This window comes from Dendrobates tinctorius, unplaced genomic scaffold (genome assembly GCF_039654945.1).
Source record: "Dendrobates tinctorius isolate UK_male_01 unplaced genomic scaffold, ASM3965494v1 ptg000156l, whole genome shotgun sequence".
In the NCBI taxonomy this organism is placed as follows: domain Eukaryota; kingdom Metazoa; phylum Chordata; class Amphibia; order Anura; family Dendrobatidae; genus Dendrobates; species Dendrobates tinctorius.
In genome coordinates this window covers 188,515-211,358 of record NW_027361823.1, presented here as the reverse complement: position 1 = coordinate 211,358, position 22,844 = coordinate 188,515, and the positions used below count along the sequence as shown (strand labels likewise).

Here is a 22,844-nt window from a genome sequence, read left to right as displayed (position 1 = left end):
ACTGTAGAATGTAAGCTCATATGGTCAGTGGGGTCCACTCTCTACTGTAGAGTGTAAGCTCATATGGTCAGTGGGGTCCGCTCTCTACTGTAGAATGTGAGCTCTTGTAGTCAGTGGGGTCCTCTCTCTACTGTAGAGTGTAAGCTTATAGTCTGTGGGGTCCTCTCTCTACTGTAGAGTGTAAGCTGTTATGGTCAGTGGGGTCCTCTACTCTACTCTGACAAATCTAAGTTTTTGGGAAAATTAGGCAAATTTGGCGCATTTGAACTTCAAAAGCTCCACTCAGCTCTACTCTTGAACAAAGCAAGCTATCCATTTAGGAAGGTGTATGAACAGATGCAATTGTGTCTTCTCTAACAAGCAGAGATGAAATCAACATGGGACAGTGACATATGTTTTTCATACCTTATGATATGACATACCATATATACTCGTGTATAAGCCAACCCGCGTATAAGCCGACCCCCCTAATTTTGCCACAAAAAAATGGGAAAACTTATTGACTCATGTATAAGCCGAGGGTTATTGGTGGTTCAAGAAGATGCTCCATAGATAACCCCCCCATATGCTGCTGCACAAGGGTTAATGCTGGCCCAAGAAGATGCTCCATAAATACCCCCCATATGCTGCTGCACAAGGGTTAATGCTGCCACATAAGATGCTCCATAAATACCCCCATATGCTGCTGCACAAGGGTTAATGCTGGCCCATAAGATGCTCCATAAATAACCCCCATAATATGCTGCTGCACAAGAGTTAATGCTGCCCCATAAGATGCTCCATAAATACCCCTCATATGCTGCTGCACAAGGGTTAATGGTGCCTCATAAGATGCTCCATAAATACCCCTTATTTGCTGCTGCCACTGCTGCTGCAATTTAAAAAAAAATATCGCTGGGGGCTGGGGGCCAGGTGCCGGTGTCCTGAGCCCCCGACACTGGCGATATTTACCGGTCCCCGTTCCATCGCCTTCCACTGCTCTGTCTCTCGGGTCTCTGCAGTGACGTTCAGCAGAGGGCACACACTGACTACGTCATCGCGCCCTCTGACCTGAATGTCACAGCAGGAGGACCCAGAGACACAGCGGTGCACGGCGATGGAACGGGGACAGGTGAATATTGCTCTGCTTCTGTCATACTCACCCCCTCCTGGCACACAGTCTTCTCTGCAGCCCCTGCTTCTTCCTCGGACATCGTCTTCCTGCGTTCAGCGGTCACGTGGTACCGCTCATTAAACTCATAAATATGCGCTTATTCATGAGTTTAATGAGCGGTACCACTTGACCGCTGAACGCAGGAAGAAGACAACCGAGTGAGAAGCAGGGGCTGCAGAGACGTTCCAGGAGGGGTGAGTATGGTCTCTGACACTCCCGCTCCCCCTCGCCCGCCCACCCCTGGTATATAACTCATGTATAAGCCGAGAGGAGGACTTTCAGCACAAAAAAATGGGCTGAAAATCTCAGCTTATATGCGAGTATATACGGTACTCGTGTCAAACGGACTGAATGTCAGGCACAGATGGAAAGACTTTTTAGACAGTTTAGGAAGGATGGACTAATTTTTAAATGGCTTTGAAGATGTGATGAAAGTGCTAAGATTCTTCTGGGGATGGGAACCATAAAGTAGTGAATAGGAGTACTGTGAAAATAATGTTACCAGTCATTCACAAAGGGCAGGAAACAATAGGGAGTCAAAATATGGCGAAAAAAAATATTTTAACAAAATATATTTAACGTATTTCTCTTATTCACTCTACATGAAGGTAGTTTTATATTGAAAAAGATTTGTGGGATAACCTCTTTAAGCTTGCTACTAGATAACAGTAATGTAGGCTTCACTATTTTGCTAACTATGAAGTCATACGACTCTTTTGGTACAAACAGTTATCTGACACTTAATTGAGTAAAAAAATAAAAATTATATGAGACCCATGTTGATCTGTACATTGTAAACCCTTGCATCTTAAAGGTGCCGCCTTAGACCAGGGGATATCAACCATAATGAACATCTGTTGGGTAAGAGATAAAGAAAGGGCACATTATATATAATTATAATATGATATATATATACATTGTGACGCAGCGATCACGAGGCTGGTTGGGGTACACTCACTTGAAAGAGATATTTGAAAGAGCAACATTTTCTTCATTTACATAAGTCCATTTCTCGTGTACTATACAACCAACCATAAGCCACGGTAGGCCATGTAAACCTCACATAACCAACATACAGCCCATTCTCTTTAGCAGATACATCTGCACACTTTGTAGAAACTTGTCTGACCTATTAGACCAATTCAACTGCGGTTATGTCCGCACAGCTCAATAACTGACACCCGTCAGCGCACACAATTTCCCATGCTCTGGGTTACTTGCTTAACAGATTTGCAGGCTTCTCACACTGGCTTTATCCTGGTCCTGTCCGTAGTCCAGACACTCATTAGCTGAACATTCAGGGCTTCAGCCAGCTCCAGACGCACGTATGGCCCTCATATGTGGTGCAACTAGGAAACATATAGGCCCTTTCTAACATCACAGGAACCTAGGAGGTATGTGGTTAACCAGCCCCACCTATCACTTTTTGGTTAACCCTTAAATCCAGCCTTAATCAAATATACAGGTATGTGGGACCACAAGACCCATCAAACTGTCCTGGATTTTAGATCGCAGCAGACCTCTGTCTGTGCGATACATACCTGTCTCTCACAATACAACTAGTTGGTACATCACAACATATATATACAGTTGTGCTCAAAAGTTTACATATCTCGGCAGAATTTTTTATTTCTTAGCCTTTTTTCAGAGAATATGAATGACACCAAAACTTTTTCTCCACTCATGGTTAGTCGTTGGGTGAAGCCATTTATTGTCAAATTACTGTGTTTTCTCTTTTTAGTTCATAATGATAACTCAAAACATCCAAATGACCCTGATCAAACGTTTACATGCTCTGGTGATTTTGGCCTGATAAAATGCACAGACGTTGACACAAATAGCATACTACCTACAAATAAACTGAAGCATATGCCAAGTAAAAATTCAAGGGTTTTTTATTTAACAGATATTGACACACAATTTTTTAAAAAGATTCAGTGGATAAATACACACATATATGGGCCTGAGAACATAGGAATTAATATACCCATGCCATAAACATATTCAAAAAATGGATAAATATCCAGAGCATATAAAGAAAAAAGAAAAATTATTTTCAATAGGGTTCCTCATGTATGGATCAAAGCTTTCATGAGTGTATGAGTGTTAATATCATATAATTCAATATATTTCCCTTTGCAAACAGTGCTTTTGGAGTTATATGTCAGCCAAATTTGGTATTAAATATAACATTCATAAAGCATAGATACATAAATAAGGAAACAAATTATGCAGCTCTATTTAGATGCCCATATAGCTTATGGCTCTATATAAAAACCTTTATGGCTCCTCACAACAAAATTGTCTAGGTATATATTCTCTCTCAAATTGCTTGCTATCTCTGCATCCAAAGGCAATAAATAAATAACATTAAAATGCATAGTGCTAAATAATGTTCAAAACTTATGCAAAAATATACTTAGATCACCACTTACCACTACACCCCCATCTGAAGAAGCTAGCGCGAAACGCGCGTCAGGCGCACCCTGCTAACCAGGTCATGTATACCCCTTGTATTTAGTTGATTTGCTTCCTCCTTCATGTCTACCTGACTATTGTAAACCTCTAGTAGCATGCTTGCACTTTAACCACTGCACCGTAGCATAACTTTGTCATCCCTATCCCCTTTTCACATGTAAAGCGCCATGGAATAAATGGCGCTATATAAATGCATAATAATAATAATAATAATCTGATTACTGCTATAATTGGTGAAGTTGGTGGAGTGGCTTAGTATACATTTTGTCACGGGGTTACCGCGACAGAACAGAGCCAGAAGACCGCAGCGTCTGGTGGCTCCTGCTTTGCCGCTGAGAAGAAACACTTCTCCGGCATATTAAGGGTGTTTGTTTCTTTCAGCAGGACAGGGGTTAATCGGTCATGTGGAAATCCCTGCTTTCAGCTGTGCTTGGTTAACTACTCCTCTCTCCTATAAAAACTAGATCCACAGGCCAGATCTTTGTCTGAGATAGCTTTTGCTTCAAGGATCTGGAGTGAGAGAGGAGCTGGTGTTAGGAGTGCTGGAGGAGTTTATTGTGCGACGACTGTGTGGTTTGTACACTTGGAGATTCCTCATCCATTCCTGCTTTGTTTTCTTCCCCCATCCTTCACACCCTGGTGTATACCTCTGTTGCTTGTGAGAGTATTATTTGTGAGTGGAATTTTCTTTTACCCTTGTCTCGTTCCCCTGTCTGTCTGGTTGGTGTACTTCGGTACACGGTAGCGCCTCACTTCCCCGGGAGGGGGACAGATGCAGGGCTATAGCTAGGAGACAGGGCTAGGGCGGAGGCCCTGGCATCCTCGCCATCTGAGGTATCCTGGGGAGCAGGGTGAGTTAGGGTGCCCCCGAGTGTCAGGGCCAGAAAAGGTGCCCCTGGTCCCAGTTTACTCGCCAGCCCAATCGTGACATTATCTCAGACCGAAATACCTTTTTCTGATCCATGATGGATCCCATCACAGCGCTGACAGGGAAGTTAGCAGCTCAGTTTGGAGGTGGCGGATTTACGCACAGTGGTTTCACAGCCCCCTGTTACATCTAGTGTGGGGATTGCGTCATCCAGACAAATCATTGCTGAACCCAAGATCGCGCTGCTAGACAGGTTCTCTGGTGGACGGGACAAGTTTTTTGTGTTCCGTGAGGCCTGTAAACTTTATTTCCAGCTGCGTCTGGTATCCTCCGGTACGGAGGAGCAACGGGTGGGGATTGTTATCTCGCTCCTGCAGGGGGACCCACAATCTTGGGCATTCTCTCTCCCATCTGACTCACACTCGCTCCAAACAGTAGTAGGTTTCTTTCAGGCTTTGGGCTTGGTGTATGACGACCCTGATCGCGTCTCCTTGGCTGAGTCATCTGTGCGCCAACTTCAGCAAGGAGACCGTCTAGCTGAGGAATACTGCTCCAAGTTCCGGCGGTGGGCCACCGACACTAGGTGGAATGACCCAGCCCTCCGTAGTCAGTTCTGTGAGGGTCTCTCTGAGAGGGTAAGAGATGCATTAGCTCTCTATGAGACTCCTGACTCCCTAGAGGCGGCCATGTCTCTGGCGATCCGGGTTGATTGCCGTCTTCGCCAGAGATAAAAGGAGTCACCTCTGGGGAAGGGAGGTCCAAGGTTGAGCGTGGTCTATACAGATCCCACTGTGGAACCCATGCAGGTGGGTGCAGCGTCCCAACCTAGCAAACGTACAGTAGTTCGGCGTAAGGGGGAGTGTGTTTCTGTGGTGGCAAAAGAGGTCATTTTGTGAACACATGTCCTACCCGTCATTTGTTTAAACAACCGCCGGAAAACTAGAGGGTCCGGGTTGCAGGGAGGTTGGCAACTTGGGTGTACTCGTAACCTCGGTGGGAAAGACTCGATTTTTCCTTCCAGCCATTTTGTATACGGGTGAAAATAAGGTGGACGTATCTGCCTTCTTGGACAGTGGGGCAGGGTTTAGTTTGATAGACGCCAAGTTCGTCCGGGACCAAGGTCTTGCCCCAGATACCTTGTCCAGACCGATACCCATTATAGCCATCGATTCCGGCCCTCTAAGGCAGGGGCATTTCACGTAGGTGGTCCATGACTTGCGACTACAGGTGGGAGCCATACTTTCAGAGGTGTTAAGCTGTCACGTGCTTGAGGGCCTGTCCTCACCTGTAGTACTGGGACTTCCTTGGCTCGCCGAGCACAATCCGGTAATTGATTGGCAGACATGGGAAGTGATAAAATGGAGTTCATACTCTCAAGGATACTGCTTGGGTATCCGGTTGGCAAGGGTGGATACCCAGTCCGTGCCCCATTACCTGTCAGACTTCGAGGATGTGTTTTCAGAGCAGGGGAGCCAAGAGCTTCCTCCTCATCGTCCTTATGACTGTGCCATTAATCTGGTCCCTGTTGCCAAGCTGCCCAAGAGCAGACTTTAAAAAATCTCAGGTCCAGAGAGGCAGGCCATGAAGGACTTTATTAAGGAAAGCCTGGCTAAGGGTCATATCAGATCATCCTCTTCCCCCCTTGCTGCAGGGGGTTTTTTTTGTCAAGAAGAAGGATGGGGGGTTACGTCCTTGCCTGGACTTCCGGGAACTGAATGCTATCACTATCCGTGATCCGTATCTGCTACCTCTGATCCCCGACCTCTTTAATCAAATTGTGGGAACAAAATGGTTCTCTAAAATGGACCTCGGGGGGCATACAACCTCATCCACGTTAAGGATGGGGATGAGTGGAAGACTGCGTTTAATACACCAGAGGGGCACTACGAGTATCTAGTGATGCCTTTTGGATTGACGAACGCGCCCACCGTATTTCAGCACTTTATTAGTGACATCTTCAGTCACCTAGTAGGCAGGTTTGTGGTTATTTACCTGGATGATATCCTTGTGTATTCACCTGACCTTGAAGTACACCACCAACATGTCCGGCAAGTCCTCCACATTCTACGTCACAATAAGTTGTATGTCAAATCGGAGAAGTGTATGTTCTCGGTTGAGGAGATCCCTTTTCTTGGATATGTATTATCCTCCACTGGTTTTCGCATGGATCCAGCGAAGGTCCGGGCGGTTTTGGAATGGGATCGCCCTGAGGATTTGAAGGCCTTACAAAGGTTTTTAGGTTTCGCCAACTACTACCGAAAATTCATAAACTTTTCGGTAGTAGCTAAACCACTAACTGATATGACCAAAAAGGGGACAGACTTCTCCAGGTGGTCCAGTCCTGCCAGGGAGGCGTTTGACACACTGAAGGGGTGTTTTGCTTCTGCGCCGATTCTTATGCAGCCTGATGTCACTCAGCCTTTTATCGTAGAGGTGGATGCATCCGAGGTGGGAGTGGGGGCTGTATTGTCGCAGGGTGCGTCTCCTGGTAAATGGCAACCATACGCATACTTCTCTAAAAAAAAAACTTTCGCCAGCTGAGAGAAACTATGATATTGGTAATAGGGAACTCTTGGCTATCAAATGGGCATTTGAGGAGTGGTGTCATTTTTTGGAGGGAGCGGTTCACCCTGTGATGGTGATCACTGATCATAAGAATCTGGTTTACTTGGAGTCGGCAAAACGTCTTACACCGCGTCAGGCAAGATGGGCGTTATTCTTTACCAGGTTTAACTTTTTTGTTACTTTTAGGCCGGGGAACAAAAATGTTAAAGCGTATGCTTTGTCCCGTTGCTTTCCTGGGGGAGGCGATAAGTGCAAACCGGTACCTATTCACAAAAAGGGGTAGTGATGGTATCAATATGCTCTGATCTTGAAAGAGAGGTTGCTGATGCTCAGGGGGATGCCCCTGCTACCTGTCTTCTGGGGAAACTGTTTGTGCCGCTCAATCTCCGTCTAAGACTCCTTAGTGAACATCATGATACAGTGCTGGCTGGACATCCGGGGAATAAGGCCACTGCAGATCTACTTACTAGGTGGTTTTGGTGGCCAGGTGCTCATAAGGATGTTTGGGAGTATGTGGCCGCCTGCAATGTCTGTGCGCATTCTAAGACTTCGCATACGTGACCATCTGGGGCTCTCCAACCATTGGAGATTCCCAACAGACCTTGGACTCACTTGTCGGTCGATTTTATTACTGATTTACCTGCGTCTGCAGGGAACGTTGAAATCTTGGTGGTGGTGGATAGGTTCAGTAAAATGTCTCATTTTATTGCGTTACCAGCTTTGCCTAACGCCAAGACTCTGGCGCAAATCTTCATCAGGGAGATAATCAGACTGCATGGGGTTCCTACCGATATTCTCTCAGATCGGAGGGTGCAGTTTGTGTCCAAAATCTGGAGGGCGTTTTGCAACCGTCTTGGGATCCATTTGTCACTCTTGTCGACTTTTCACCCACAGTCCAACGGGCAGACTGTACGGGTTAATCTAAATTTGGAAACATATCTAAGATGTTTTGTGTCTGAGAATAAGGAGGACTGGGTGACCTACCTACCGTTGGCTGAATTTGCAGTTAATAATCGCTGTCAGGAATCAACCGGTAAGTCCCCATTTTTAGGGCATATGGGTTCCATCCACAGTTTAGTTCGTTTAATGGAGATCAGCCCTCTGGTTTACCGGAGGAGGAACTGTTTTCTTCTTCCATATCTACCATATGGCAGGGGGTGACTAATAATTTGCGAAAGATGGGTTCCAAGTATAAGAGTGTGGCCGATCGGAGACGTATGGTGGGTCCGGACCTGTGTGTTGGTGACTGGGTGTGGTTGTCCACAAAGAACATTAAGCTGAAGGTTCCATCTTGGAAATTGGTCCCTATAAAATCTTAGCCGTCATCAATCCGGTAGCATTCCGCCTTGCTCTGCCACCAACTTTTAAAATTCATAATGTTTTTCACCGTTCACTTCTCAAGAAATACGTGACATCAGCTGGACCTTCACCCCTGCCACCTTCTCCTGTTATGGTCGATGTTAATCTGGAGTTCCAGATAGCTAAGATCTTGGACTTTCGTTTTGTTCGTCGGTCACTGCAATACTTGGTACATTGGAGGGGGTATGGTCCTGAGGAAAGGATGTGGGTTCTAGCTTCTGACGTCCATGCAGCCAGACTGGTTCGGGCCTTCCATGTAGCACATCCAGATAAACCAGGCCCTGAGGTTCCGGAGGTCCCTCGTAGAAGGGGGGGTACTGTCACAGGGTTACCGCGACAGAACAGAGCCAGAAAACCGCAGCGTCTGGTGGCTCCTGCTTTGCCGCTGAGAAGAAGCACTTCTCCGGCATATTAAGGGTGTTTGTTTCTTTCCGCAGGACAGGGGTTAATCGGTCATGTGGAAATCCCTGCTTTCAGCTGTGCTTGGTTACCCACTCCTCTCTCCTATAAAACTAGGTCCACAGGTCAGATCTTTGTCTGAGATAGCATTTGCTTCAAGGATCTGGAGAGAGAGAGGAGCTGGTGTTAGGAGTGCTGAAAGAGTTTATTGTGAGACGACTGTGTGGTTTGTACGCTTGGAGATTCCTCATCCATTCCTGCTTTGTTTTCTTCCCCCATCCTTCACACTCTGGCGTATACCTCTGTTGCTTGTGAGAGTATTATTTGTGAGTGGAATTTTCTTTTACCCTTGTCTTGTTCCCCTGTCTGTTGGGTTGGTGTACTTGGGTACACGGTAGTTCCTCACTTCCCTGGGAGGGGGGAGGGGGACAGACGCAGGGCTACAGCTAGGAGACAGGGCTAGGGCGGAGGCCCTGGCATCCTCGCCATCTGAGGTATCCCGGGGAACAGGGCGAGTTAGGGTGCCCCCTAGTGTCAGGGCCAGAAAAGGAGCACCTGGTCCCAGTTTACTCGCCAGCCCAATCGTGACGCATTTTTTGCAAAAAGCGTATCAACTAAATACCCTGTTTTCGTTGTCATTTTTTGCTAGCACTTGCTGTCTACTGTTATATTTTTTGCAACAGAGTATTTTTGCACGTTTGTCATACTGTGTTTTTTTTTTTTTTGTGTTTCAGTCTTTGGGTAGTGTGAACACGGTCCATCCGACCTGTTCACTTTTGTGCATGTCATAGAGCCATAAGCTATATGGGCATCTAAATAGAGCTGCCTGAGAACTTTTTTCCTTATTTATGTATCTATGCTTTTTGAATGTTATATTGAATACCAAATTTGGCTGACAACTCCAAAAGCACTGTTTGCAAAGAGAAATATACTGAATTGTATGATATTAACATTCAAGAAAGCTTTGCTCCATACATTTTCTGAGGAACCCTATTGAAAATAAATATAATTTTTCTTTATATGCTCTGGATGTTTATCTATTTTTTAAATATGTTTATGGCGTGGGTATTTTAATTCCTGTGTTCTCAGGTCCATATACAGTATGTGTGTATTTATCCACTGAATCCTTTAAAAAAAATTGTGTGTCAATATCTGTTAAATAAAAAACCCTTGCATTTTTACTTGGCATATGCTACAGTTTATTTGTAGGTAGTATGTTATTTTGGAAGTGCCTTTTATAACTAGGTCATTTCTTTTTTGGTTGACACAAATAGGTTTGAATGGCTACTAAAGGTAACATCCTCACCTGTGACAAATGCATGAACATCATCACCTGTGAAAAATACCAGGAAAATTGTTCGGGATGCAAAGAAAAACCCACAAATAACATCAGCTGAAATACTGGACTCAGAAAACTAGCAGTGTGGCTGTTTCAAGATGCACAATAAGAAACACCATTTCTACTGTAAAGCATGGAGGAGGATCATGGAGGAGGATCACTGATATTTTGGGGATGTGTGAGCTACAAAGGCACAGGAAGCTTGGTCAAAGTTGAAGGAAAGATGAATGCAGCACGTTATCATCTTGAAACAGCCACACCGCTAGTTTTCAAAGAGTCCAGTGTTTCAGATGATGTTATTTGTGGGTTTTTCTTTGCATCCCGAACAATTTTCCTAGTATTTGTCACAGGTGAGGATGTTCATTCATTGGCTTCAGTCAGCAACAGACACCAGGATCAGTGGCAGATACTCCGTTCTGGACCTGGGGAGGGTGGTTATTTTATTTTTTTTATTAAATAATTTATTTAAACAAATTACAGCCTGGGGACAAGGATTTTTCAAAACTCTGAAGCTAAGAACCTTGCAAGAAAACAAGTTGCTATAGAAAATAGAGAGGGGAGGTGATGTTCAACTGAAAATTAGAAGGGGTTCATCTGAGGTTCATCTGAGAATTTAATTCTGATTGTAGCTCATTCTGTACTAATGAGGGTTGTCTAGCATAGAGTTCCTTTCATTAATGGCACATTTCTTGTAAACTGTTTCAGAGCATTGCCACCATGTTCTGGAGGCACATCACGAGTGATGAACATGCAGCTCACCAGAAGCCGGCGCGGTTTATTTTTGCTGTAAAATATGCAGAATACATTTCGGTTAAGCCGGTTAATAATGTTTTCTAGAATGATTCAGTGCAATTACTGAATTACCATCTATCTGTGCTTCGTATGGATAAAAACAGTTTGGCTTGGCCGATTCATTTTGTATTTCATTCTAATGAAGAATGACATTTTTAAGGACAACGAAAGACCTCTGTTACGGAGAATATTGGGAAGTCATTTATTTTCATTTCTAAAGTAATCTCGCAGTTTCCTGTACAAGTCTGCTTATTTCATTTACCTGCAGTGGTAAATCTCATTTTAGTAGAGTAATTTGTTTTGCTGAATAATTTTTTTAATGTTATTAAAAGCGTCTGGATGAGGTGTTGTGAAATGGTGCCAGTGCCAGACGTCGGGTCCAATTTTGTGCCATGCTCTGATGCTGAAAGGCTTATCTGTTTGCTTTTCTGTATGTGCACGTTATATGCATACCCCATTCTCCTCCCAGAATTTAGAGTGTGATGAGCCCCAATGGGAACAGTAATCATGATATCTGTAAAGTGCACTGACTCCATTCCATTAATAGTGTATGAAATTACCAATAAGAGCCCAATGTCGTAGTTGTCTGTCCCTCACAATGACTGGAGAGGAGGCGATGTACAGCTGTGCTCAAAAGTTTACATACCCTGGCAGAATTTGTGCTTGAGATCTCCCCAGAGTGTCTCAATGATATTGAGGTCAGGAAACTGAGATGGCCACTCCAGAACCTTCACTTTGTTCTGCTGTAGCCAATGACAGGTCAACTTGGCCTTGTGTTTTGGATCATTGTCATGTTGGAACATACAAGTATGTCCCAAGTGCAACTTCCGGGCTGATGATTGCAAATTTGCCTCTAGTATTTGCTGATAATGTACAGCATTCATCTTTCCTTCAACTTTGACCAAGTTTCCTGTGCCTTTGTAGCTCACACATCCCTAAAACAACAGTGATCCACCTCTGTACCACCTCTGTGCTTTACAGTAGGAATGGTGTTCCTTTCATCATAGGCCTTGTTGACCTCTCTCCAAATGTAACGTTTATGGTTGTAGCCAAAAAGTTAAATTTTGGTCTCGTCACTCCAAATTACTTTTTTCGAGAAGTTTTGAGGCTTGTCTCTGTGCTGTTTTGTGTATTGTAGGCAACATACTTTGTGGCATTTGCACAGTGATGGCTTTCTTCTGATGACTTGACCATGCAGGGCATTTTTCTTCAAGTGCCTCCTTGTTGTGCATCTTGAAACAGCCACACCACTAGTTTTCAGAGAGTCCAGTAATTCAGCTAATGCTATTTGTGGGTTATTCTTTGCATCCCGAACAATTTTCCTGGCAGTTGTGAACAAAATTTTTGTTACTCTACCTGACCATGGTTTTGTTTTTACAGAGCCCCTAATTTTCCATTTGTTAATCACAGTTTGAACGCTGCTGACTGGCGTTATCAATTCATTGGATGTCTTTTTGTATCCCTTTTCTGTTTTTTACAGTTTAACTACCTTTTCACGTAGATCCGTTGACAATTCTTTTGCTTTCCCCATGACTCGCAATTTAGAAGTGTCAGTGGATGAATGAAAGATGCAAGCAAACAGGTCACGGATGAGGATGTTATCTTTAGTAGCCATTCAAACCCGTTTGTGTCAACTTCTGTCCATATTATCAGACCAAAATCACCAGGGTATGTGAACTTTTGATCAGTGTCATTTGGATGTTTTGGGTTGTCATTATGATTTTAAAAGAGAAAACATAGTAGTTTGTCAATAAATGGCTTCACCCAACCACTAACCATGAGTGGAGAAAGTTTTGGTATTATGATTCATATTCTATGGAAAAAAGGCCAAGAAAGCAAAAATTCTGTCTGGGTATGTAAACTTTTGAGCACAACTGAAGGCTCCCCTGAACTCCATCTTCTCGGATCACAAGAAGCTGGCCTATCTCTAGTCTGCCCAGAGACTCAACCCTCGTCAGGCCAGATGGTCCTTATTTTTTGCCCGATTTGACTTCGAGCTCCGTTTTCGCCCCGGCAACAAGAATACCAAAGCCGACGCTCTGTCCAGGGTTTTCCAGCCACACGAAACAGTGGAGGAACCTTCACTTATCATTGACCCCACTAGAATCATCACAGTGGCTCCAGTGAACTGGCTTCCTCCACCTCCCGGCAAGACTCTTGTGCCTGAAAACCTCAAGCTAAAGGTCCTTCTATCGGGGCACTCCTCCAGACTGGCCAGCCATGCCGGAACTAAGAAGACCCTTGCCCTTATCACGCAAAGTGCCACGATGACCTCCGTCCGGCTTGTTGCTTCCGTTGCCCGTCCCTGCGGTTCCTTGGGAAAACATTGCCATGGATTTCATCACCGACCTACCCCGTCCTTCTGGCTGTACAGTCATCTTGGTGGTGGTGGATCATTTCTCCAAGATGGCCCACTTCATCCCTCTGCCCGGTCTCCCCTCGGCTCCTGAGTTGGCCAAAGTTTTCTTCCATCAGATCTTCAGACTCCATGGACTACCTCAACGCATTGTGTCTGACCGAGGGGTTCAGTTCACCTCCAAGTTCTGGCGGGCACTTTGTAAGCTCCTGAACGTTTCCCTCGACTTCTCCTCTGCCTACCATTCACAGTCCAATGGGCAGGTGGAGCGTACCAACCAGACGTTGACTGGGTACCTTCGTCATTTCTCCAATGCCCACCAGAACGACTGGGTTGACTTACTCCCCTGGGCAGAGTTCGCCTAGAACAACCATGCTGGCGAGTCCTCGGCCAAGTCTCCGTTTTCCATTGTGTTTGGCAGACATCCTGGTGTTCCCCTTCCGATAACCCCTGCCTCTGAGGTACCGGCGGCCAACGCCTTGTCCTCTGAATTTCCCAAGATCTGGGCTGGAAAACTGACCTCTGAAATTGCAGACAGCATGCTATAAATACGCCTGATAGTAAGATTAGTAACTGTGCATCATAATTAGATAGTTACCCGTCATACTGCAGATCGTAGGGGCAGGAAGCAAAAACCCCAACGCACGTTTCGGTGTGGATGTCCTTCTTCAGGGGGCGTGGTTTTAATGAACCCAGGTTCCCATTTAAATACCCAATTCGTGTCCCAATCAACCAATGGGGGCGCTGTTACTGGGTGGCGCTATATCACCGTCCTAAAGAGGCGTCCTTGTGCTTCACATATACATAATATAACCCTCATGATCATATCATCCAATCATATAGGGCGGAAGTAAAGATCCCCGCCAGTCATAAGGTTGTGCATCATTATCCGCTTCCCAAGAACTGAGTAAGCGGAGGAGAGACACTCCTCTTGCCAGTTTCATGCAGCAACGTCACTTCCGCCCACAAGGGGGTTGAATGGAGCAGTGCTTGGAAGCGAATGTAATTCGTCCACCCGAAGTAGACCGGCGCGTCACTACCGCCCGGGGAGCCAAGTCACGTGGGGCGGTCGGCGCCTGACCGTAACCAGGCAACATAGCAACACCACGGGTAGTAAGTGCGCGCCAGAAATACCTGGCAGTGTCGAGCACATATGCACTAAATCTGAGAAAACAGAATTTCCAAGATCTGGGTTGAGACCAACACATCACTCAAGAGGGCCGCTGATCGGATGAAGAATTATGCCAACAAGAAGAGATTGGATTCCCCACCATATCGTATCGTGGACAAAGTCTGGCTCTCGTCCAACTTTATCCGGTTGAAGCTGCCTTCTTACAAGTTGGGTCCACGCTACATTGGTCCGTTTGAAATTCTTGGACATATCAGCAAAGTCGCCTACAAATTGAGGTTGCCTGCTTCTCTCCGGGTTCCAAACACCTTCCACATCTCTATCCTGAAACCTGTGGTACTGAATCGCTTCGATTCCGTGTCTGATCCTGGTTCTCAGCCGGTTGGTGCCGATGATGTCTTTGAGGTGGAGGACATCATCGCCATTAAGAAGGTTAGAGGTAGGACTCTTTTTCTTATTGACTGGAAGGGCTTTGGTCCTGAGGAGAGATCCTGGGAACCTCGGTAGAATATCAATGCTCCCCGTATCAAGAGATTTTTTGCTAATCTCAGGGGGAGGGCGGCTTAGATGAGACGGTACTGTCACGCCGCCTCTGCATACTCACCCGGCCTCCGCCCCACGCTGCAGTCCCCCGCCGCCCGACTGCCACGGCGGTCCCTTCTGACGGGCTTGCGGCTGACTGGGTCTCAGCATGCAATGCGCATGCGAGCCATAGGCCGCGGCTGTGCCTCCCTCCTGTTACTTGTGCTCCGGCAATGCCCTGACCCAGAAGCAGATCTGACAGGTCCATATCAGGCCGTTTCCCCCTGAGGGAGGCGCCTGATCGTTGTGTTTGCTAGCACACTGGGCCCTGCTTCCTCGTGTGCTCTCTGAAGTCTCGCAGTCCTGTCTTCAGTGATTCCTGCAGTAGCCTCGCAGTCCTGCCTTCTGTGGTCCCTGCAGTAGCCCCGCAGTCCGGTGCTCTGTGGGTCCAGCTATCTATACTCCAGTCCTGTCTCCGGTGTTCCTCCTCCACCCTGCTATCCACACTCCAGTCCTTCAGTCCTACTCCAGTCCTGTCTCCGGTGTTCCTGCTCCATCCTGCTATCCACACTCCAGTCCTTCAGTCCTACTCCAGTCCTGCCTCCGGTGTTCCTGCTCCATCCTGCTATCCACACTCCAGTCCTTCAGTCCTACTCCATTCCTGCCTCCGGTGTTCCTGCTCCACCCTGCTATCCACACTCCAGTCCTTCAGTCCTACTCCAGTCCTGCCTCCGGTGTTCCTGCTCCATCCTGCTATCCACACTCCAGTCCTACTCCAGTCCTGTCTCCCGTGTTCCTGCTCCGTCCTGTTGTCTATGCTCCAGTCCTGCAGTTCTACTCCGGTCCAGTCTCCAGTGATCCCGCTCTGTTGTCTACGCTTCAGTCCCGCACTCCTACTCCAGTCCGTCCTGAGCCGCCCCTCTCGGTACCGGCTATTGTGGTACCCGAACCCCTGGGCCTGCTCCTAGCGATCCCTGTATAGGGGTCGGCTCCACCTGGCAGCTCACCCGGGGCCCCTCGGTGCCATGGTCCAGAGGGTCCACTCCTGGAGATTTGTCTCCTGACCAGCTGTGGTAATACAGTGATAAATATGATATAACTTAGAAAGTTGTTATTCTTCATATTAGTCAGAAGGTCGTATATGTACATGCTAATGGCAAAATTGTATACTGCTTATCATCCATTTACAATAATTTTTTTTCTGTAGCTTTCAATTTAGAGGACTCAAAGGTGGTATAATTCCGGCATAGGTAAAGGAATTCCCCATTAGGGATTACCCTTGTGTTGGTTGAAGAGTGGACACTCTTTTCATCCCGTAAACTGGAAATTACACGTGTATCTTTTTGAAATTTTCAATTTTTTTTCAACTTTCTTTAACACATTTTCGTTGCTCTATTTTTGTGCACTGGATATGTAACTGTTGCTCTGTTTCATTATTGTATCCTTGGTTTCCGCTACTTTTCCATTTACAATATTTGCTATAATTTGGCCTCTTTCTTGATGTTCAATAATCGCACTCGCTTAGCAGTTTGCTTTATTTTATTGACAGCTGGTGTTGTATTAATATACGTAAATATATATTACATATTTTTTTAGACTTGTATTTTCTTATTTAGTGCAGTTTGACCTCTAACAAGTGTGCTCTCATTTGATTTTTATTCTTAGCTCAAAGAAAAGTCATGAGTCAAACAGAGCTCTGTAAGTTAACCTTTTGCATTTGCCCAAATTGGCTAATTGTTTTTGTTTGATCCCAAAGTTGTACTGGAAAATGTCCTTGAAATCCTGAGTGAATGCATGAATATATATGTGCTTGTTTGAAAAATGTACCTGGAGTCTTGGTTCAGTTTTTGGTAATTAGCTAGTTGCTCGTGAAGAGTGTATTGACTAAAGTTTGTGTCCTGTGTGATACTCACATATAAGTTATATTGTAAAGTACTGTAATAGAGCATGGTAATCTAGTTTTTACTGTAAATACTGATTTGCTTGTCATAGTACTGTTGGGCTCCCAACCCAAGGTAAACCAAAAATCCCTGAATTATTTCAGAATTAAAGGAACACAAAATGTATAAAATATCCAACACCTCATTTCATTTCTTCTCTTAATATCATCACTTCTTTTTATTTATTTCTATCCAATGTTGTTATCAAAACTGAAAAATCTAATAAGAATTCTTTAATTCCAAGGAGATCAGCCATTCTCTTCCTTCCTTCCTCGGAATATGCTCTCTCTCTAAGGCAATCAGTTACAGCAGTTGCATTCCCCGAATATCCTTCAACCACCTTTCAGGAACCAAAAAGATTTCTACAAGCCATTTTGCTTGTTTCTACATTTACAGTATAATTTGGTTTGGTGTACCTTTATCTTGAAATCTATGAAATTATAATATAAAAAATATATTCACGGGCAAATGACATACGAGAAGGAAATGTGAGTGTAGCAAACGAAGAGAGATGTTTGCTGGATATTTCTGATGGATATGTACCAAAGTCTTGTAAAAAAAAAAAAAAAACTTGTGCTATTCTTGTGGATAAAACATTTCTTAGCAAGCTGTGGAATCAGTTTGATTTTTAATAATTGCTATTTTACCTTGTTTTCTGACACTTAATGAGATTTTCACATGTTATTAAATTCTTTATTTAGACAGCATTAAAATCAGCAAGTTAAAAAAGCAAGTCAATTTCAATCTGCTTTGATCTTACATTATGTACAGCTTGCTTCCAAGAAAACCAGAACCAGGCCAAGTGTGCACATTACTTACATTCCAGGAGAATAGTTAAGTCCTAAGATCCCATCACCTCTCTCTCTAGCATATTGATTTTTATACAAAAGTTAGCTGCTAACCTACTTCCTCCTTTCAGCTCCTGACCAAGCTGCTCTTATCACGCCTGCATAACCACAATCCTCTGGCACTTTGTATCTGCAGGTTCCAGAGCAGATCACCTGGTTATGGCTCTGACTTTCCTGAGCTGTGTGCTTGTTCAAATGCACTGCTATCTCTATATGCAAATTTAGTGATTCATGTTTATGTTTTGTGTAAAAATTGGATTGGATTCCATTAGAAGAAAATAAGAAGACTTCTCTCAAATATTAGAGAACCCCCAGGAAGGAATGCCACAAAAAGCTATTAACCCAAAGTATTCGGGTACATGTTTAAATTTTAATTAGTAGAATGATCTAACTAGTTATCACTACATAGTCTTCTGCTTGAGTTCTAGTGAAATTACAAAGTATATTGAGTTTCTGTTTTGAAATCAAGAATCCGGTTATCAGTCTTTCTAAATTATTGGAAACAAGATTAAAAGAGTTTTACTGTGTACTGCAGATTTGCTTGATGGTCTGTTAAAGTCTTCAAGATTTATCACTTTTCTGGTTGATCGATAATATTGTTCTGCTGGCTGTTTCTGTAGCATCCGATTAGTTTGACTTGAGTAATAGCTGGCACGCTCTATCACCTCTTAATGTAAACTAGTCCTCGCCATGGTCATGTGGCTAGAGGAAAAATTAGCCTCTGCCTAAATCCTTATGTTTAAAATTTATTAAAAACATTGTAAAGACATGTTCACTTGGCAGTATTTTCATCAGTATTTTTAAGCCAAAACTATGTGTGGGTGAAAAATGCAGAAGTGGTGCTATCCCCGCGTTTGTTTAACAGCCACAAAATATGCAGCTCCATGGACTCAAAAATATAATCCGAGCACGCCCAAGATACTCTGATAACACCCGAGCATCCTCGGAGAACACCTTATCCGAGCATGTTTGCTCGTCACTAGCGCACATTTCTTCTATTATATAGTATATTGTTCCACTCATGATTTTGGCTTACAATTACTGATGTGTCAACGTGACATAAGGCGTTGTGATAGCCTTAAGGCCCCGTTACACATAACAATGTTCCAGCGATCCCACCAACGATCCGACATGGACGGGATCACTGGGACATCGTTAGGCTGATCGCTGGTGAGCTGTCTCATAGACAGTCCCTCCAGCGATCAGGATCAGCGTGCACGCTGTTTTCCAACGTAAACATTGGGTAACTAAGAGCCGCGCGGCTCTTGGATACCCGCTGTTTACCCTAGATACCTAGCGTGCGCTGGTATCTAGGGTAAACAGCGGGTATCCAAGAGCTGCAGGGCTGTTAGTTACCCGATGTTTACATTGGAAACCAGCGTCGCTGATCTCTTGTCTCTCGCTGCCACACGCAGTGATGTGTTCTGGCCAGCGAGAGACCAACGATCAAAAAATGGCCCAGGACGATCCTGCATGATCAGCGATACCCGACGGGGGGCCGGTCGCTGATCCCCATCACCCACAGCAATATCGCTGGAGAGATCACTGATGCATCACAAAATCAGCGATCTCGCTAGCGATCTCGCTGTGTGTGACGGGGCCCTTACCGATGAACATTGTGTGCTCAGAGGACTGATTGCCTTAATATATACATATGTATGTATATAATTTGCATCTACCAAGATTGGAAAATTAAAGTTACAGGTAGTGTCGGACTGTGGTGCTAGGGGCCCACCAGTAACCAACTGCAGGCCCCACTTTTCAGCTACATGCAAATGTGACATTATCTTCATTCGCCAATTTATATAACAAAGATCTTGGTAAAAGAATAGGGTGCCACCTTTGTCTGTATATAGTGATTCAAGTATATAGTGCCAAGTACTGCTCATATAAGAGGTGGTGGCCCATTCTTGCACTGGGGCCCACCAGAGGATTCTCCTGTGGACCAGTCCAAGCCTGGTTACAGGTATGTAAAATACTGATTGCTCTTCATAGAAATGTTCTTAAAGTGAAAATTTAATGGTAAGAAAGATTACTTTGTGTCATATGAATTACTGAATTTTTTTTCTCCGTAGATTTCTGATGGGAGACTTATCAGATTCTGAAAGTGATATTTTTGATCAATCAAAGGAATATGATTTTCTTTGTTCTGAGGAGCAACAGAAAGCATTCAGCCATGGGACAGAACTTATTCCATGGTATGTGTTATCGATTAGAGCCGATGTCTACCAATTTCTACTCCAAGGAGTAACAGTCATCCGCTATGACCAGGAGACGCACATTTCTGTTCGCTGTTTTCTCCAGCTTCAGCCAGACAATAGTACTCTCACTTGGACAAAGCCTTCCACGACTTGTCTTGCAAGTAATAAAAATAAGTTGTGTGCCCCAGGTACCGCTGCCGAGATAAAATTTCAGTTTCTAAGTAACGCTGGAATGAACGGACTAACAGAAGGCTTCTTGGACTTGTTCTCGGTGAAGGCTGTTTACATGGGGCATCCGGGCATTGATATGCACACTGTGTGTGTTCAAAACAAACTATGCAACATGAACCTAGAGGAAAATGGTGTCACGCTGCTTTATGGACTTCATACTACTGAGAACAAATTGCTGCATTTTGTAGCACCCAAATACACAGCTAAGACCATGTATGATGGATTGCTGGAGCTAACCAACGCTGTAAGGAAGATGAGACACTTTCCTGATCAAAGGCTGCAGTGGCTGAGGAAGCAATATGTTAGTCTTTACCAGGTAAACCCTGTGTCTTCCATTCATTTTAAACAAAATATTAGTTTATTACATAAAAGGTTGATAATGGTCTCATTATACCACATATATCCATCTATCACCAATAATAGAATTGGTGATTTTAACTTAAAGGGAACCGGTCACCAGGAAAAACCTGCAGATATGGGGTCAATCTGTAGGTTATTAGCGTTTCTAACCTACCCGGGGCCCGAACTTGCCCACACTTACCCAAACGCTGTAGGGAGAATATAAAACTTTATCCTCACCAGTAGCGTTTGGTTTCAGTCACAAGGGGTAGCGCCGGCACTGGGTCAGTCACCTGCTGTAACCGCGCACCCAGCCCTGACTGACAGCCAGCCGCAGTGCAGAGCCAGTGTCAGTCAGGCTGAGGGGGGAGCGGTTGCAGCCGCCTCTCGGTATATTTAGAGCGGTGACTGAACCAGCATCGGTGACGTCCCTGTGACTCAGAATGCTGCCAGGGAGAATAAAGTTATTTTTCACCCCTCAGCTTTTGGGTAAGTGCGGGTGCAGAGCAGGATAATAACACTATTAACCTGCGGATTAACCCCATATCTGCAGGTTAAAAGCGTTTTTTTTCTGGTGACAGGTTCCCTTTAAAGGGGTTTTCCCATGAACAAACGTTAATTTTAATCAATAGATTTTGGAATAATAGTAAGTTCCACAATTGGATGTGTTTAAATAAAATGTTCCTGTGCGGAGATAATCTTATAATTGTGTCCCCGCTGTGTTCTGTGTAATGGCCGTGTCTCACCGTACAGGGACAAGGTCGCATCTGATTCATTTGCACATGGAAACACGATAAGCAATGGAATGAAACTGAAAGGGAGAAGATACAGATTAGTTATTAGAAAGACCTTTTTGACGGTGTAGGTGATCAATGAGGGGGAACAGACTGCCACAAGAGATGGTAAGTTCTCCTTCAATGGAAGTCTTCAAGCAGAGGCTGGACAGACTTCTGTGTGAGATGGTTTCATGAATCCTGCATTGTGCATGAGGGTTGGACAATGATGACCCTTGAGGTCCCTTCCAACTCTAACATTCTATGATCATACCACAGCTCCTTGGCGGTGGAGGAAGCAAAAGAGTATAGAGACATTATAAAAGGGGATCACAGCTCATTCTTTTTTCTTTTTTAGGTAAAACATTTCCCTGCCTGTTTTAAACAATGTTTTACTTTAAAGAATCAGCTGTGATCCCTGTGCTGCCCTGTCTGTATTCTCTTTTGCTTCCTCCCCTACCCAGTAGCTGTGGTATGATCAGACCATGTTCCTGTATGGTCAGACACGGCCATTACACAGTACACAGCAGGGGCACATTCATAAGATTATCTTGGAACAAGAATATTTTATTTAAACACATCCAATCGTGGAAGTTATTATTCTTCCAAGATCTATTGATTTAAATTAACTTGTGTTGATGGGAAAACCTCTTTAAGGTTTGTTTTTTTTCAGTTTCTTCATAAATAATCATGAGGAACAGTGCAATGTAGATATATGAATAAGATGCTCCAAAATTGCTATTTCATGGATAATCCAAGTATTCATTAAACCAGAACTGTCAGGAGAGCAGACATGTTACCAGATACTATATCTAACACATGTACATATGTACGTAGCAGTTATAATTGTTAGTATATACCAGATGCATCTTCCTGTTTGGAAATGTTTTACTAGCAATTTTGTAGTCATTTTCTCGATTTAGACTGCATATATTCATGACTCCATAAAGATAACTTGGCAAAATTCCTAAATAGACAAAAAAAGGTACTTTATAACAATGGGACAAAGTTTGTAGTTTTCTACTCCTATTTTACACAAAGATTTAAACATGAAACTAAACATGTAAAAACATCTAGTGGTGGAAAATACATTGTTCGTAGTCTAGATTCTAACATTGGCTCTTAGTGTATACATACTGCTCTGGCAAAAATTAAGAGACCACTGCCAAATTTTCAGTTTGTCTGATTTTTCACTTTATAGGTATATTTTTGAGTAAAATGTAAATTGCTCTTTTATTCTATAAACTACTGACATGTCATTGAATTTCCAAGCACTAAATTTTGTATTTATTTTCAGAAAATGAGAAATGGTCAAAATAACAAAAAAATGCAGTGCTTGCAGAACTCAAATAATGCTGAGAAAACAAGTTCATAATCATTTAGAAACAACAATACTAATGTTTTAACTCAGGAAGAGTTCAGAAATCAATATTTTGGGGAATAACCATGATTTTTAATCACCGCTTTCATGCGTCTTGGCATGCTTTCCACCAGTCTTTCACACTGCTTTTGGGTGACCTTATGCCACTCCTGGTACAAAAATGTAAGCCGT

The 22,844-nt window shown here is 44.0% G+C and overlaps 1 protein-coding gene across 1 annotated transcript in view; it reads left to right on the top strand.

Annotated features, from left to right (window-relative positions):
* The window catches only part of PLCE1 (phospholipase C epsilon 1), a 579,770-nt gene that overhangs the window by 462,395 nt on the left and 94,531 nt on the right, over positions 1–22,844 (top strand). Inside the window, exon 8 of the mRNA XM_073548121.1 lies at positions 19,824–20,496. Within this exon, the coding sequence (XP_073404222.1) occupies positions 19,824–20,496 (673 nt within the window). The remainder of the gene's footprint in view (positions 1–19,823; positions 20,497–22,844) is intronic.